The sequence below is a fragment of the Vigna unguiculata genome, chromosome 3 (genome assembly GCF_037176805.1).
Source record: "Vigna unguiculata cultivar grain cowpea cultivar isolate G323 ecotype 2 chromosome 3, ASM3717680v1, whole genome shotgun sequence".
Classification (NCBI taxonomy): Eukaryota; Viridiplantae; Streptophyta; class Magnoliopsida; order Fabales; family Fabaceae; genus Vigna; species Vigna unguiculata.
Window position 1 is genome coordinate 63,461,566 of NC_140794.1, and position 15,174 is coordinate 63,476,739.

General features: G+C 31.8%; 2 protein-coding genes across 2 annotated transcripts; one reads left to right on the top strand and one right to left on the bottom strand.

Moving 5' to 3' along the window:
• The first annotated feature begins 1,131 nt into the window (after positions 1-1,131).
• On the top strand, positions 1,132-7,532 carry LOC114178440 (diacylglycerol kinase 7-like). The gene is made up of 13 exons (XM_028064347.2): positions 1,132-1,291; positions 1,406-1,829; positions 2,232-2,354; positions 2,756-2,893; positions 2,976-3,061; positions 3,343-3,430; positions 3,981-4,056; positions 4,655-4,737; positions 5,007-5,077; positions 5,891-5,968; positions 6,548-6,635; positions 6,790-6,906; positions 7,100-7,532. The coding sequence occupies exons 2-13, from the start codon at positions 1,494-1,496 to the stop codon at positions 7,259-7,261; spliced, it is 1,446 nt and encodes a 481-aa protein (XP_027920148.1). The 5' UTR covers positions 1,132-1,291; positions 1,406-1,493; the 3' UTR covers positions 7,262-7,532.
• A 3,868-nt stretch (positions 7,533-11,400) lies between these two features.
• LOC114175547 (glutamate receptor 2.8-like) lies at positions 11,401-13,435 on the bottom strand (the record flags this gene model as incomplete). The annotated part of the gene is made up of 4 exons (XM_028060300.2): positions 11,401-11,861; positions 12,163-12,572; positions 12,674-12,998; positions 13,106-13,435. Coding segments are annotated over 4 exons (1,422 nt in total), but the record flags the coding sequence as incomplete, so codon positions are not given.
• Positions 13,436-15,174: the final 1,739 nt, after the last annotated feature.

The following is a 15,174-nucleotide window of genomic DNA, read 5'->3' on the forward strand; positions in this document are numbered from 1 at the left end:
TTCACTTAAAATAAAGGTTTAATATGATTGTGCTGGAAAAGGGACAACATAGGTGAATGAGAGAGACAAACAACATAGGTAAACAATGCAAAGTCAAACAACAAAGGTGGAATGGGTGGTAGAAGAATGACAAAGATAGAAATGTTATGTGAACACACCACAATAATTCTTTTATGTTTATTGGTTTAATGTTAAGTTTGACAACATGTGGTTGAAACAAATGACGAATGTGAATATAATGTATTTTATTTTAGTAATTAATTTATAATGTATTTGTAATATAATTAGTAAATATTTTTAACTTTTTTATTACATTCAGCAACAAATAATTGAAAAAAATGGTGAACTTGCTATACCAAATATAAGTATAACACCAAGCTGGTTTTCTAAAATACGATAAAGTGATTTTTGTTAACCATTATCATTTAAAATTTTAATATCTAAAAATATTAATCTACAGTGTATTTGACATTTATTCTACAAAATTAGCATTATGCAAAATTGTCCTATATTTTTTAATAGGGAAAGATGCTAAACTAATTTTGGGCATTTGAAATAGTTGAGTTGGCAGCCAACTCTTAGGAGCATTAGTAAATCTAAATTACAGTTATTGTTTAACTAAAATGGGATTCAAATTGTACAGATTTGGCATGTGTCGTTCTGTGTGAAAGACTCGTCTTTGACCAAAGTTGTGCATTTAAACTCTACATTGACACATCTCTAGTGTCATTCGTCGAAGAAGAGTTTCCTCTGTCAATTTTCTCTTGTTTTCCGTGTGGCCACCATTCTCAAGAGCACCATGCAATTACCCAGCCAAATGCTCTTGAGTAATGGTGTGCTCGTCAACACACACTGGAGATTTGAGAAAAAGATGGATGATTCAATTCAAACATTGCTATCATCCACAAACGAAGAGAACCGGTACGCGTATTATTATTTATGATTCCAGAGAGTTACATCATTACACCAAATAACTGGTTAAATGTCATACAAATAAATGTTACAATTGGTATAAAGAATTTGAAATGATGAATGAAAAGGCATGTGTGTATGGTTGGGTGGGGACGTGTGAGTTGGAGAAATAACTCCTTTTTTGTAAATAGCGGTAAAATGAGGGGCCATTTTCCGCACCCCACAAGAAAAAGCGTTTCCACAACGGCATTGCCAAAAAATATATTTAATTATTTTTTTTTTCGAATGTAAATTATAAAATTGGCGTGCTTACAATCCAACTCAAATTTACTGGTTGGACTTTCTTCTTTGCCTGCGCGCTGGAAATACTGCCTTGAGGGTCAAGAGTTGCTTCACACATGCACTTTTTTCTTTTTGTTTCAGTATTCATAAATTATGATATGTCATAATAAAAATATAAACAGATTCCTCTTTTGATTTTAATTTTGTGCAGAGCGCAGAAGAGAGGCGAACCGGAGGGTTTGCCTCAAAGAAGAAAGGAATCCAGTGGTCGCCGAGAGAAAAGGAAACCGAAGAAGAAGATGGGATCGCCGGCGACGACTGGTGAGACGAAGAAGATAGCGGTGCGGTCGTCGATTGTCGAGTCCCTTCGCGGTTGCGGTCTGTCCGGGATGCGAATTGACAAGGAAGAGTTGAAGAAGCAACTAACCATGCCGCGGTACCTGCGCTACGCAATGCGCGATTCCATTCGTCTTCAGGACCCCGCCGCCGGTGAGTCCCGCTACATTAACCGCGCTGACGGCGAGGATTCCGCCGCCCCGCCCTGTCCCATGGTCGTCTTCATCAACCCCAACAGCGGCGGTCGCCACGGCCCCGCTCTCAAGGAGAGACTCCAGCAACTCATGAGTGAAGAGCAGGTACTGCTGCTGTAAATTGCTTGCGCGTGTTTAAAATTTTGCTGTCGCTCTCTCGTCAGAATCTATGTTTTTCCGAATCACTTGTTGCTAAACAGAGGAAGCCGTGAAATTAGTCGGATCTTGTTAATAACACGCTGAAACTTCTGAAATGAGAGAAGAAGTGTCATTTTGAAGGATTCTACTGGTTATAGACAATGCAAATGTTTTGAGAATCAGAGTGTTCTGTTACATAACTGTTTTATTTTTTATTTTTTATTTATTTTTATTTATTTATTTTTTTATTTGACGCGTATGATTCAAGTTAATCTGTAGACGTGGTTTCGTGGTTCGAGTTTTTACTTCCGTTATTATTTTCTCTATAACTTTGTTTGTCTTTACATGTTGTTTGGTTGTACGGTGCAGGTATTTGACTTATCAGATGTGAAGCCTCATGAATTCGTACGGTATGGATTGAGTTGTCTGGAGATGTTGGCGAGCCTTGGTGATTCTTGTGCCAAAGAAACTCGTGAAAGAATTAGGGTTATGGTATGTTGATTCGAGAACTGGAACATGGATCACAGTTCATTCATATGGTATAAAGTATAGCGTGTGATTGGTTAAGTTGTCATGATTCTTACACAACATATCATCTAAAGACTATTTTCCAAACTTCCCGTATTTAGTTTCTTTCCGTTGTGCATTCTTGATTTAAAAAATGGGAAGTTATTATAATTAGAAGAGGATTTGTTACTTCTTATATTTTTCCCTCCTAAATAAAACTAATAGATTAGGCATGATTGACAAGTGATTGGTTATGTAGTTATTTCTTTAATTTCTAAGTTAAAAATGTGATTGATTACACATAATGGAAATTGTAGTATGTACTGGATTCAAATATTCGATATATTACAATATTTTGGCAATCTCAAAACTGGTTGATTCGGCAGGTTGCTGGAGGTGATGGTACAGTTGGTTGGGTATTAGGATGTCTAACAGAACTTCGCACACAGGCTCGAGAGCCAGTTCCTCCTGTAGGTATCATACCGCTGGGGACAGGCAATGACCTTTCTAGGAGTTTTGATTGGGTAAGCCTCCATACACTCGGAAACAATGGGTTAAATGAATGTTGGATCTACTGTACTAATCTGTCTTTCTGATATTCTTCAGGGTGGGTCATTTCCGTTTGCATGGAGGTCTGCTATTAAGAGAATTCTTCAAAGGGCTAGTACTGGGAGTGTTAACCGTTTGGATAGGTTTTGTGTATTTTGCATTTAGTTTATATGTTTTTCCTTTACTGAGTTAATTTTGATGGTGGATATGAAGTTACTGAATGAAATGAGTTTGGCTTTCAGCTTTTGCCATCGTTAGTTTCAGATAGTATGACGACCGTTAATTAAAATTATTTGTGCATCTTCTATATATGAACTTTTAGAACTGTGGAATTTGGGTTTTATAAGGAGATATACTTTTATTCAGTTCTCTTTGATTTGTGACTCACATATATTAAATTGGTATGATATTTTTTTCATTGCAGTTGGCGTGTTTCACTTGCAATGCCAGAAGGCACATCTGTGAAGCTACCGCATTGTTTGAAGCCTACAGAACAGTTCACTCTTGATCAGGTTATTGTCTGGTTTCTCATATCACTAATGCGTTTTAGTACTGTATATGAATTGGTTTGGCTTGTTTTGCTTGTTTTTCTTGAGTATAGAGTATGTGGTTCCCAAATGCACACATCCTTCATATATAGGAGGCAGATTAGGTCAGTAGTAATCTTTGTTTCCCAAATGAACGTCCTTCGTATATAGGTATCAAAAAATTAGTAAAAATATTTGGTGATATTTCAAGTTTTTCCTGAAATCCCAACTTCTTACCCAAATAATGAATATCAAGTTTTGTGCATACGGTGACCCATTGGTTCATTTTTATTCTATAAATTTTAATCAAAATATACTTCTCTACAGCATGTGCCCCATCATTTTTTATACAATTGGCTTTGTCAAAGTCTTTCTAGAGTGTCACTCCGATTAAACTTGATTCTTTACATGATGAATTTGGATAAGACTGTAAAATATTTGATTCAGCATGCAACTTTTCCCAGTTTTTATTTTTTTCTCAATTGTTGCTGTTGGGGAGTTGTAATATGCAATTTTTTGTTTCTGCTCTCTGCAGAGCTTTGAAATTAAGGGAGCACTACCAGAGACAGTTGCAAGTTATGAAGGCGTGTACTATAATTACTTCAGCATAGGTACTTTAATCTGTACATCAGTAGTGGTATACTGGTGACTTCAATGAAAATTTCTCGAGATGCTATCATGTCTATTTTAGAATTTTAGTGCCTTTGATGGTAGTTGAGATTAATCATTGAGAAAGAAGTTGCTACATTACATGTGATACTATATGTTAGTTGTATGACGTGTTATGTTAAAACCAAATTGCTCCTTGCATGGTATTGATGCATCCTAGGGAGTATTTCAAGAATGGAGTTACTGATTTATCATGCATGCTGCTCATATTTTTAATGCCTGAAGTTTGGCTATTAGGCCTATACAACTATTTTGTGCTACAGTGGCCTCAGACGCTTAAGCAAGATTTGGCCATGCCATTGGGATTGCCCCACTGAACTTAATTGAGAATTCCTTTATACCTTAGATTTAGTGTGTGTTTTGGTTTTCTTCATCTGTTTGAGTGTGTGTATGTTCCGTATGAGTGATGTAGAAACTTGAGATGCTACAACTTTCTTGGCTTTCGGGTGGTTGATAGAATGGAAATATTTTCAGATAGCTCAATTGAATCTCTAGTCTGTATTTCCACGCATTCATAGAATATCTTGTTATCCTCTACAGGAATGGATGCCCAAGTGGCTTATGGCTTCCATCATCTACGAAATGAAAGACCTTACCTTGCAAGCGGTCCAATTTCAAATAAGGTATTAAAGCTATGGAGTTGTGTAACGTGTTTTATTAGTTACCTTCTTTCTTGGTTGCTTTAGTTTTCTTGATTAGATGTTACAGTTTTTAAATGGTAATCCATGTTCTTTCTTCTCTTTTTTTCCCTTTGCTGCACGCTGTATTTGAGATTGAAATATTAGCACAAGTGTTAACAGTCTAACAGCTACCACTCCTAAAAAATGATATAATAGTTTATGGTCAATAATGGATTGTGATCATTAATAAATCCCTTTCCTTTTGGTTGTAGATTATATACTCAGGTTACAGCTGCACACAGGGCTGGTTTTTCACACCTTGCGTTAGTGATCCAGGTCTAAGGTAAGATATGCCAGCTATTCATGTGATAAATCAGGAAAAACAAAATGCTCACGCGATAATTTTTTATTCTTGTTTTTTTTACCTTATGTGAAACACATTACTCTTCATTAGAAAAAAAAGAAGTTTACTATTGCAACAATAATTATTCTTTTGTTAATGTAAGGAATTGGAAGTATGAGTGGACAAATGATCTTTTCAACCCATACTTCTGTCTGCTGACGGATTCTCAGAACATATGCATGTTTTGTATCTGTTTCTCTATTATTTTTATCGGACCCCACTTTTTCATTGACTAGAGAGAGACACAAGATGCTCCAAAGCATGACCTTGTCATGTGAAATTTGTACATGAGGGAATGCATAATCCCATCTGTTTAACTTGACATGATTTCACCTTTTGAGTGCAAGCTGAATATAATTTTACGCTACTGCTGAAAAATAGAGAAATTCTCCCTTTCAATTTTTTTGCCCATGCTTTATATAAACACAATATTGGATAATTTAAGTTGAGAAGAGCCATTTCACACTCCACCATGCATCGTCAATTTGATTATTCTTCTGTGTCCAGCATGAGTCTTGTGTCTTAATCTGTTTTGCGACAAATAAGTAGAATAATGTCTTTGGATTTATGGTGATGTGCAACTTCTTTCCATGGATTTCATACGAGTTATTATGAGAGATGAACTTGTATTGTGATTATTTATATTGAAAATAAGACATGTTATTTATTTTATAGTAAAGGAAGATGACTGACTTAATAGCTAATTAGAATATTCCTCATTGCTATAATCAAAATCATCCTTTCTGTCATTAGGGGACTCAAAAACATTTTGCGGATGCATATCAAAAAGATCAATAGCTCAGAGTGGGAGCAGATTGCAATTCCTACAAGGTACATTTTTCATCTATAGTATAATTGTTGCTGTTGCATATTATTAAGTGGTAATCAAATCAATGTTTTCAAGACAGGCTGATGATTGGTACCCATTAGTAATTATTTAGGTGTTCGTTAGTAAGGGAGTTGGTTTGGGTAGTTGGGCAGGCTTAGATAGTATAAGAAATAAAGCGTATGGCCTCTAAATAAAGAGGTGGTTGAGAGAAATTATTTTTCATTTGGGAAAGTGTGAGGTGGGCAGAGTTGTAGTATCTCCAATATCTTGGGAATTTTTTTATTTTGTATCTTCTAACCCTAATATAAGGCTGCTACCTCATTGGCACTACAATAGGGATTTTAGGTTCATCAATAAAAATTCCATTTTTGGCTTAGATTCTGGAATATCCAAGGAATCCTTGCCTTGTACCATTTGTAGTTTTTGAAGTGTGCATTTCTTCGTCATTCATATAGATTTTGGAAATTTTAATTAGTTAAATTTTACTGCAAAGTAATTTAGCAAGAGTCACAACTCAATATCTCTTGTGAAATTTTTGTTTTGTTCCACTTTGCGTGACCTGGTTACGTTATTCCTTTCAGTGTAAGGGCAATAGTAGCTCTGAATCTTCATAGCTATGGAAGTGGGAGAAATCCATGGGGTAAACCAAAACCAGAATATTTGGAAAAGGTATGTTGCGTGAGATAATACCTCATTAAGGTGATGATATGAAAGCATCCAATCTCGTGTTCCTTTCACTTATAAAAAAGATATCTAGGGCTACATACTTGGGGTTATTCCAAATTAATTGTTTGACTGAATAGACTTTTTGATGCGATTTCAGAAAGGCTTTGTTGAAGCTGATGTTGCCGATGGGCTCTTGGAAATATTTGGTTTAAAACAAGGATGGCATGCATCGTTTGTAATGGTTGAACTGATATCTGCAAAGCATCTAGCTCAGGTACCACAATTTATTGTTTGTGTTTGAGTGAATTGTATACCTAGGCTCTTGGAAATATTTGGTTTAAAACAAGTCTGATCATAGCCCACCTCTCTGAAATGGAATGGTCTTGGTCTCCCTTATTGTGTTTCTCCGTGATCAATATACCACCATTGGTTTTTCATGACTGTTGAATTGTATTTATATCTTTTAGGCTTCAGCTATTCGATTGGAAGTGAGAGGTGGACGGTGGAAAAATGCCTATATGCAAATGGACGGAGAACCCTGGAAGCAGCCATTGAGCAAGGAGTTCACCACATTCGTGGATATAAAGAGAGAACCTTTCCAGTCCCTTGTTATCAGTGGAAAAAAGTAATTCTTAGGTGTTTGGCTTTTCCACAGCTGGAGTTCATGAAAGGCTTTTATATTATGGGCAATCTTAGGAATTGGCTGTACGATACACGGAAAGTTTGGTGTTGTAAAAAATATGTCTTTTGTTTTATTAAAATGTTGTTTATGCTTAGTGAGAATAATTCTTTGATGGTTTCCATAGCTGGCGGCGGTAGGCATGGAAGGCATATGTATATGTAATCCTGAGCATTGGCTCTCCATTATATTTGTTTGTGGAAAAGAATTTTTTTGGCTAATGACCACCTATCCAGTTTCCATGATCTTTGAAGCTAGCTATTGTCGAGTTGTCTGAAAATTATGCGATCGAAATGTCAAGTTACATTATGGTGTTTACAGAACTACATTTTAAAATTGAAAGGGATACCTTTCGTAGTTATATTTGATGTTTAAAGTATCCTTTCTCGGATCAAATTCAAGTTCATAGCATAGATTTCTCCATAAATTTTCTTTAAGTATTATTTTCTTTAATCACCACTAAGTATTAATGTAAAATCAAAAGAAAAATTAAATAAGTTTTTCCATAAATGAAAATAATTTATAAATAAATAAGATTTATAGAAATTTTGGTATAAATTTTCTAAGTTTTATTATGAAAACATAAAAATAAAATAGAATAAAATATTGTTTTCTTAAGTTAAAAATTAGATTATAGATAACATTATTTATTTTAATTTTTTGATATATTTTTCTCTTTTAACAATACTTCAAATGGTTATTAAATAACTTTCGATTGAGAAAAGGTTAAGGGAATTGTTCATGAAGGTTGTTTATCAATAAAAGTATTATTTTAATGTTGGTCTACTAACCCAAGTTATTTAAAATTGAAGAAAGTTATTCAAATGAGAAATGGAGACAGTTTTTTAATAATATAGTTTTGAGTTCGAGTTATTCTTGAAACTCAAGTGTCTAGAAAGATATTAATTTAATAATATTGTTGATGTGTGTAGGAAACGTCATATAAATTTTACCGAGAATATTCATAAATCTTATATACTTAAATATAGTTCTTATGATTGGACCAGGCTTATCAGTTTGGTCAACACCCAATTCAGTTAAGTCGTGGTGCAAAAATGGTGATATACAAAATCAATGTCAAACTTTCATAGAGGGTTCGAAAACTTAGTCAACAAAAAAAAAAAAAATCATCAAATCACAATTTTAAATTTTTTCTTGAAAAAGAAAAATCAGTCTAAATCACTCAAGTTTTATTACTTCTTTCTATGTCAAACTTCTATGTCAAACTTTCATACACGGTTCGGAAACTTAGTCAACAAAAAGAAAAATCATCCAATCACCATTTTAAATTTTTTCTTGAAAAAGAAAAATCAATCTAAATCAATCAATTTTTATTACTTCTTTGTAATAGTTTTTATTAGTCAAATCTTAAATCATTATATATATATATATATATATATATATATATATATATGTATATATATGTATATATATATACATATATATATATATATATATATACATATATATATATATATATATACATATATATACATATATATATATATATATATATACATATATATATATATATATGTATATATATATACATATATTATATATTTTTATATATATATATATATAAATATATAATATATGTATATATATACATATATATATATATATATATAGTACTTATTGATGTTTTAACAAATTTCATGAAAAAAATTAAAATGGGTACGTAATATATAAATATAGAGATCGAAATTGCATTTGTAAAGTGAAAAGTCTGTCTTATTTCAAAATTTCACTTTCCAATTTGTTAAACGACCTTAAACCTTCTAGATTACGCTTATAAATTTCGTTGACCAATTCTTAATCATCCTTTTTTCTTTAATTTAATTATGCACGTTTATATATATATATATATATATATATATATATATATATATATATATATATATATATATATATATATATATATATATATATATATCTTTCATTTCTTCAATCATATTTTTTTTTCTCTTCCTTATCACACATTGAGTAAATAATTCTTTAATTTAAGATTTATTTATTTTTAAAAGGTAACTAAACGTCATCCGTTTCTTCGACCGATTATTTTTCTATTTAAATAATTATGAATTGAATCTTTATTATTATATTGAGTAAAAAATCCACATTTTTATCACATTAGTACATGTTAAAGGTTTAGCTAGATCAAAATTCGATAATTGTTGGTTAATGCTCAAGGTCAAACAAATTTGACTTAGTTAAAAATAGTGATGAGTCGGTTCAAATAAAAAGTTGAGATGAGTTAATTCAGACTGAAAGTTGAGACAACTTGGCTCAAGTCAATTGGTCCCAAGGTTGGGTTTAGTCGATACAGGCTAGAGATCATGATTAATCGGTACTAGACGGAGATTGGGATGAGTTAACACATACTGAAGGTCGGGATGGATTGACACTAGTTAAAGGTCATGATGAGTCAGCATGTTTCGAAGGTCAAGACAAGTCTACATGAGCCAAATGTTGAGACAAGTTGGCATTGATATAAGGTTGAGACAACTTAACTTAAGTCGAATGCTGAACGAGTTTTCCTAGACTCGACTCAATCACATTTATAATGACTCCAGACTAACTTACATAAACCAACTCATGGGTTGGTCCTAACCCATAAGGCTTTTGTAGCTATGTTGGGCCTATAGACTTTTTCCTTGTGTGAACTTTATGGTCCTATGAGTTTTTCTTTTGTTCTTGACACATATCGACTATGACCAAATTCGTATGGACTAGATCAAATTGACATGTCTCATATTTATTTAACTTTTTTGTGTTTTGAAAATGTTGTGAGATGAGATATACCTACCTTTTTCTTTTCCATTTTACAACTCATTTCAATAATAAAATATTATATTTATCTAACAAAGATAGTTGTTAAATATGCTTTTAGTCCTTAAACTTTAAAACAAATTTGAAATTCATCCATATCTCAAATTTCGATATAATTTGATCCTCAAACCTTAAAAATAAATAGATAATTGCGTTAAATTTTTTTGACGTGTCTCCTCTTTATCGATCTCTTCCTTCTTTTTCTTCTTATTCTCCTATTCTTTTAATCCATCTTCAATTAGTTTATAGTAAACATTTCATTACATTTGACATAAAAATTGGTACCATTTTTACATTATGATTTTAAAGAATACAATTGCAGATGAATTTTAAAAAAATTCAATTACCAATGAATTTAAGTGAAAAAAACATTATAAAGGAATTTTATCATGATCAAAGTTAAAGTAGAAACTTTGACTTTTATTTTACCAACATAATTTGTTGATGAAAATATCCATCAGTAATATATTTTAAATTATCCACATATTTTATCTTTAGATGCATTACCGTCAAATATTTTTATTGATAATTAAAATTCTAAAATTCTTCAATAAAATTCATAAAAAAATTCTATTTTACCAAAAATAATGATTTGTTAAAAAGTTTTATCAATAAATTTTACTTGCGAATTATTTTGGTCGATAAAATTCTAATATTAATATAATATTTTCTTATAATACTATGCTAGGTATGACTAGGATGACATTACATAAGAATATATTGAGATAATAGGCAATTTAAGACTAACCTAACGATCGAAAGTGATTGAATTGTCTCTATCATCACTGCTTACACGTATTTTGTGCTGATTGGACTTTTTCTTCTTGTATCTATGACAACGATAAGAGAAGTTGTATCTAGTGTAAAATTAGTTTTGTATTTTTATATAGTTTATTCCTTTAATATAATATTATGATACATAGATGACTTTCTACTAACAATTGAGTGGACCTAATATCAATATTTTAAATGTCAGTTCGATGGTAATGTTAAGATAAATTTATGAGTTGATATTTGGGTATATGACTGATGATATATGTTGTCTTTTGAATTCTGTTTTTTTATTGTATTCTTTTATGAACTATGAATAATTTATCCTGTATAGCATTATACTTATTTTGGTTTAATTGTTCAATGTTCAATATATTGGTTAATACCACACAAAAATTATTATTAAAAACCGGATGGTTTAGAAGAAAATGAAAAATATAAATTTATATAAATGTTTGCAATGAAAAAAAAAATATATTAGCAGGTTTCAAACCCAGAAGGATTCATAATTACACAAATTATGTTAGACTTAATGAAGGTTTATAGTAATAGTATATCCATTTGATATCCATTCTATCTTTGACAAAGTCTTAAGCCTCTGTTCCATGAGTTGAATCATGAGTTGGATGAGTGCGTGTTTCCTTCTTGAAAAGTGGAATTAGGGACATACCTCTCAGACAATGCTTCAAAACAAGCCTTTGCCAAATAAATCTTTCTGAAACCAATAACGCTAATAAAGTAGAAATCCCAGAAATAAAGAAAAGCCCAGAGAAGCTATGAAAGCTGAGACTGAGAGGTTCAGAAGAAGATGTTTCCGCAGACGAGTCTTCTCCAATACTACTCTTTCCAAAATATTTGTCCTCAATCTCATTCATTAATCCACTTTCCATCACATTCAGGATGCCTCTCGAAAAGTAAGCCGTGAGATTGGACTTTAAAGGGAATGCCTGCAAATAACATAATTTATAATAAAACTATACCATAAATGCACTCATCATATCATATATCTATATAATTCACATTTAATTAACTTGTTATTTGAAGTTTAACTAAATTATTTCACCCAAGACAGTCAAATTTTGCATAGACGAGTTAGTTATGACTTCGGTGTTTATGTTTAGAGTAGCTCATAAATAGAACAAGCAAAATCAGTTTTACAACGACAACAAAAAATAAAACAAAATTAAAGAAAGAACTGAAGCACAAGCTTGTTGAAGAATGAGAGAGAAATAGAGAAGAGAGACTTACAAAACCAAACCCTGCATTTCTATATTCGGGGCCAGCCATAATGTAATTGGATTCGTATTCTTGAAGGTAGAGTTTAAGATAGGGCACTTCATCGAATATAGCTGCAACACCCCCATTTTTGCTTCCAAGCTTTAGAGCATCATGGTACTCACCAATGTTGTTGTATGGCCTTAGTCTGGATGGATCAAACTTAAATTGGTCAATCAACACATCGTAAACGAAAGACCCAAACTGGTATCCAACGTAATAACCTTCTCTCCTTATATCATTAAGGTTCAGAAAACTGGGTCGCAGTTGATCTAAGGTCAATATAGAAGTCAAGTTAGCAGTGTAACTTTGCATGAGGACCAACGCCAGTAGAAGCCAAACCATCAGCACAAATCTTGAGCAGCTTTTTACCACTACTTGTCCTGAAAATCCAAAATTTTGAAACCGAAAAAGGTAATTAATTAAATCTCACATATAAATTATATAAAACTAAAACATCAATCAACATTATATGTGTAAGTACTTTCAGGAAGAATGGCTTGTGAGATTGGAAACCATAAGATGGTTGCAGGGCGAAGTTTTTTTTGATTTGCAGAAGCCTCTTGATTAGGCAGCGCGTTTACGTTTCTTTCCATGATGAGTATGGCAATCCCTATGAAGGTAGAGATGATGATTATGCTCAACCAGAGATCCCAACTGAAGGGTTTCACAAAAGTCCACATGTTTTGATCCCTCCCGTGTTTAACTGGTACTACCATTTTAACACCTGATCCAATATATGGCACTGTGAAATCTACAATTTTCGAACGGTAGGCCAGGATCGTCATATCTCCTACCACAACGTCGCTCTTTCTTGTCATATTTTTAAGCAAAGTAAAAGTAGTTCAATGTCAGATTTTGTGCCTTATTTTTTTTCCTAAATACTAAAAGCATATATAAGGTACGGTTTACTAACCTCTGTTGTGTTTAGTTTTAGAATTGAATGGTGTGTTCTATAAACCTGGCTTGGCTCAACAACATCAGGTACAATATGTATAGAAACATTGAAGGGTAAGTAGGTTAGAACGGCATTGAAAACATCCATGCAATATCCAAATACGTTGTACTTTTGTTGAGAAGGGTCCCAAACTACTTTCACAAATTGGGGGAAACCATCTCTCACGGGTACCTTTACTCTTAACTTTATCTCTCCATTCTCCAATCCACCATTTGATCCATTTCCAGTTGGCGCCTGTAGTAGCACAACCAAAACAATTAATAGCCAAGACAAAACAGATATAAAGCTTTATCCTTCATCGTATAGCACGTAGCTAGTACTTTTATTCATCAAACAAAAACAAAGCATTAGTATTATTCACCCCTTCTTCTTTATATACAATTTTAGTCCATTGCAGAATGCCTATTTAGTTTCCAAATACAGATAAATTAAAGTTCAATCAACATCCAATAAGTCTGTGCCATTGAAAAACATAATAATGTATTGTTGTTTTTCAACTGATTGTATTTTTATAACTTCAAATGTTTTATCTTTTATTTGATATTTAGACTTTTGAAGTTTAATATACAGAATGCTTGTTAAGGAATAAGAGCATTGGTTTGATATGAAAATTCATGAGCAGAAAATGTTGAAAAAAAAAGTCGTAATATTGAAAGTGTGCATATATGGCTGGGCTTCGATAGATGGGATACAGAGCTAAGCAGTTTCGAAGAAATACACTTGTTAGTTTTTCATGGTTAAGATAGGTCTTTTCAGTGAAGACTTAAACCTCAGAGACTAAGTCAACCAACCGAGATCAATTAAAACAAATACACTGTCACTTTCAAAAATTAGTTTCTCTTAGAATTAATTTTGCAAAAATTGATTTTAAAGTGGCATAGTTATATTTAAATATTTGAAGTTTAAAATAAATAAATTGGGAATGTTTTCTCTTGGTATGCATTTCTCTTGATATATAATTAATACTTTTAGAAGAAAAAAAATGATGTAATCAATTATTGTGAAGAAATAAAAAAAAAGGAGAGTTACAATTAAGGCCAACACGTGGTTTTGTGTTAAATGTTGAGTGTGAGGTAAGGAATGATGCTGTTTTTTTCTTTTCTATTTGGATGCGAGGAAAAGAACTATATTATTTTATATATTTCAGTGTGTTTTGAGATGAAATAACGTCATTTCTTTGGACACTATTAAGGAAATATATGGTAAATGTGAAACATAAGAATGAAGTGACGAAGGAGAATCACAAACAAAAAGTTGCAGAGGGAAGTAACTTGTATAGAGTAACAAGACAAAGATTGTTCAACAACATGAAACGTGAAAGGGAAACCAAATTCATGTTAGTACGGTGAAACCTATAGATAAAATACTTACCAACCACTCAGAAAGCAACATAAATGAGTTTTATAAATATACATGATGATAAACAAATGAGAAAATGCCTAAACAAACAATATAAAAACTAAAATAAAAATCCTCAAAGAAATCCAATACATGCATCTCAGACTAAAAATAATAATATAGGAATCTTAATTTGAAATCTAATATTTCTACTCACATAACCTACAACACCAGCCACACCACACAAATCATACGTGGATGAATTTTTATTCACTTAAAATCATATAATATTTTAAACATGATTCTACGTAATAAAGTGAAAATTCGTTAATCTAATTTTATCTTCTATTTAGCATAGGTTAAAAAAATACACATATTTTAGTATGACATTAATTTTAATTCAATGATGTATACATTAAAAAAAATATTAACAAAATTATCTTTTTTTATCTAATGTAATGTATACAATTCTTTTTAATATATTAAATTAGTCTTCTTTATACTATATCTATTTAAATTCTCTATTTAAATTGGATTGATTTCAGTTATAAAAAAAATTAGATTTCGGATTTCTATCAAAAAATAAAAAATGAGTGTCATTCTAAGACCAATAAAAATATCTATAAAAATCAAGGAGAAGGAAAAACTTTTATATTTTTATAGTAAAAAAGTCATTTATATATATATGT

Coding starts and splice junctions, on each gene's coding strand:
- LOC114178440 (XM_028064347.2), top strand. CDS start 1,494: ATGGGATCGCCGGCGACGACTGGTGAGACGAAGAAGATAGCGGTGCGG. Junction 4,057..4,654: donor CTATAATTACTTCAGCATAG/GTACTTTAATCT, acceptor TATCCTCTACAG/GAATGGATGCCCAAGTGGCT. Junction 6,907..7,099: donor CTGCAAAGCATCTAGCTCAG/GTACCACAATTT, acceptor TATATCTTTTAG/GCTTCAGCTATTCGATTGGA.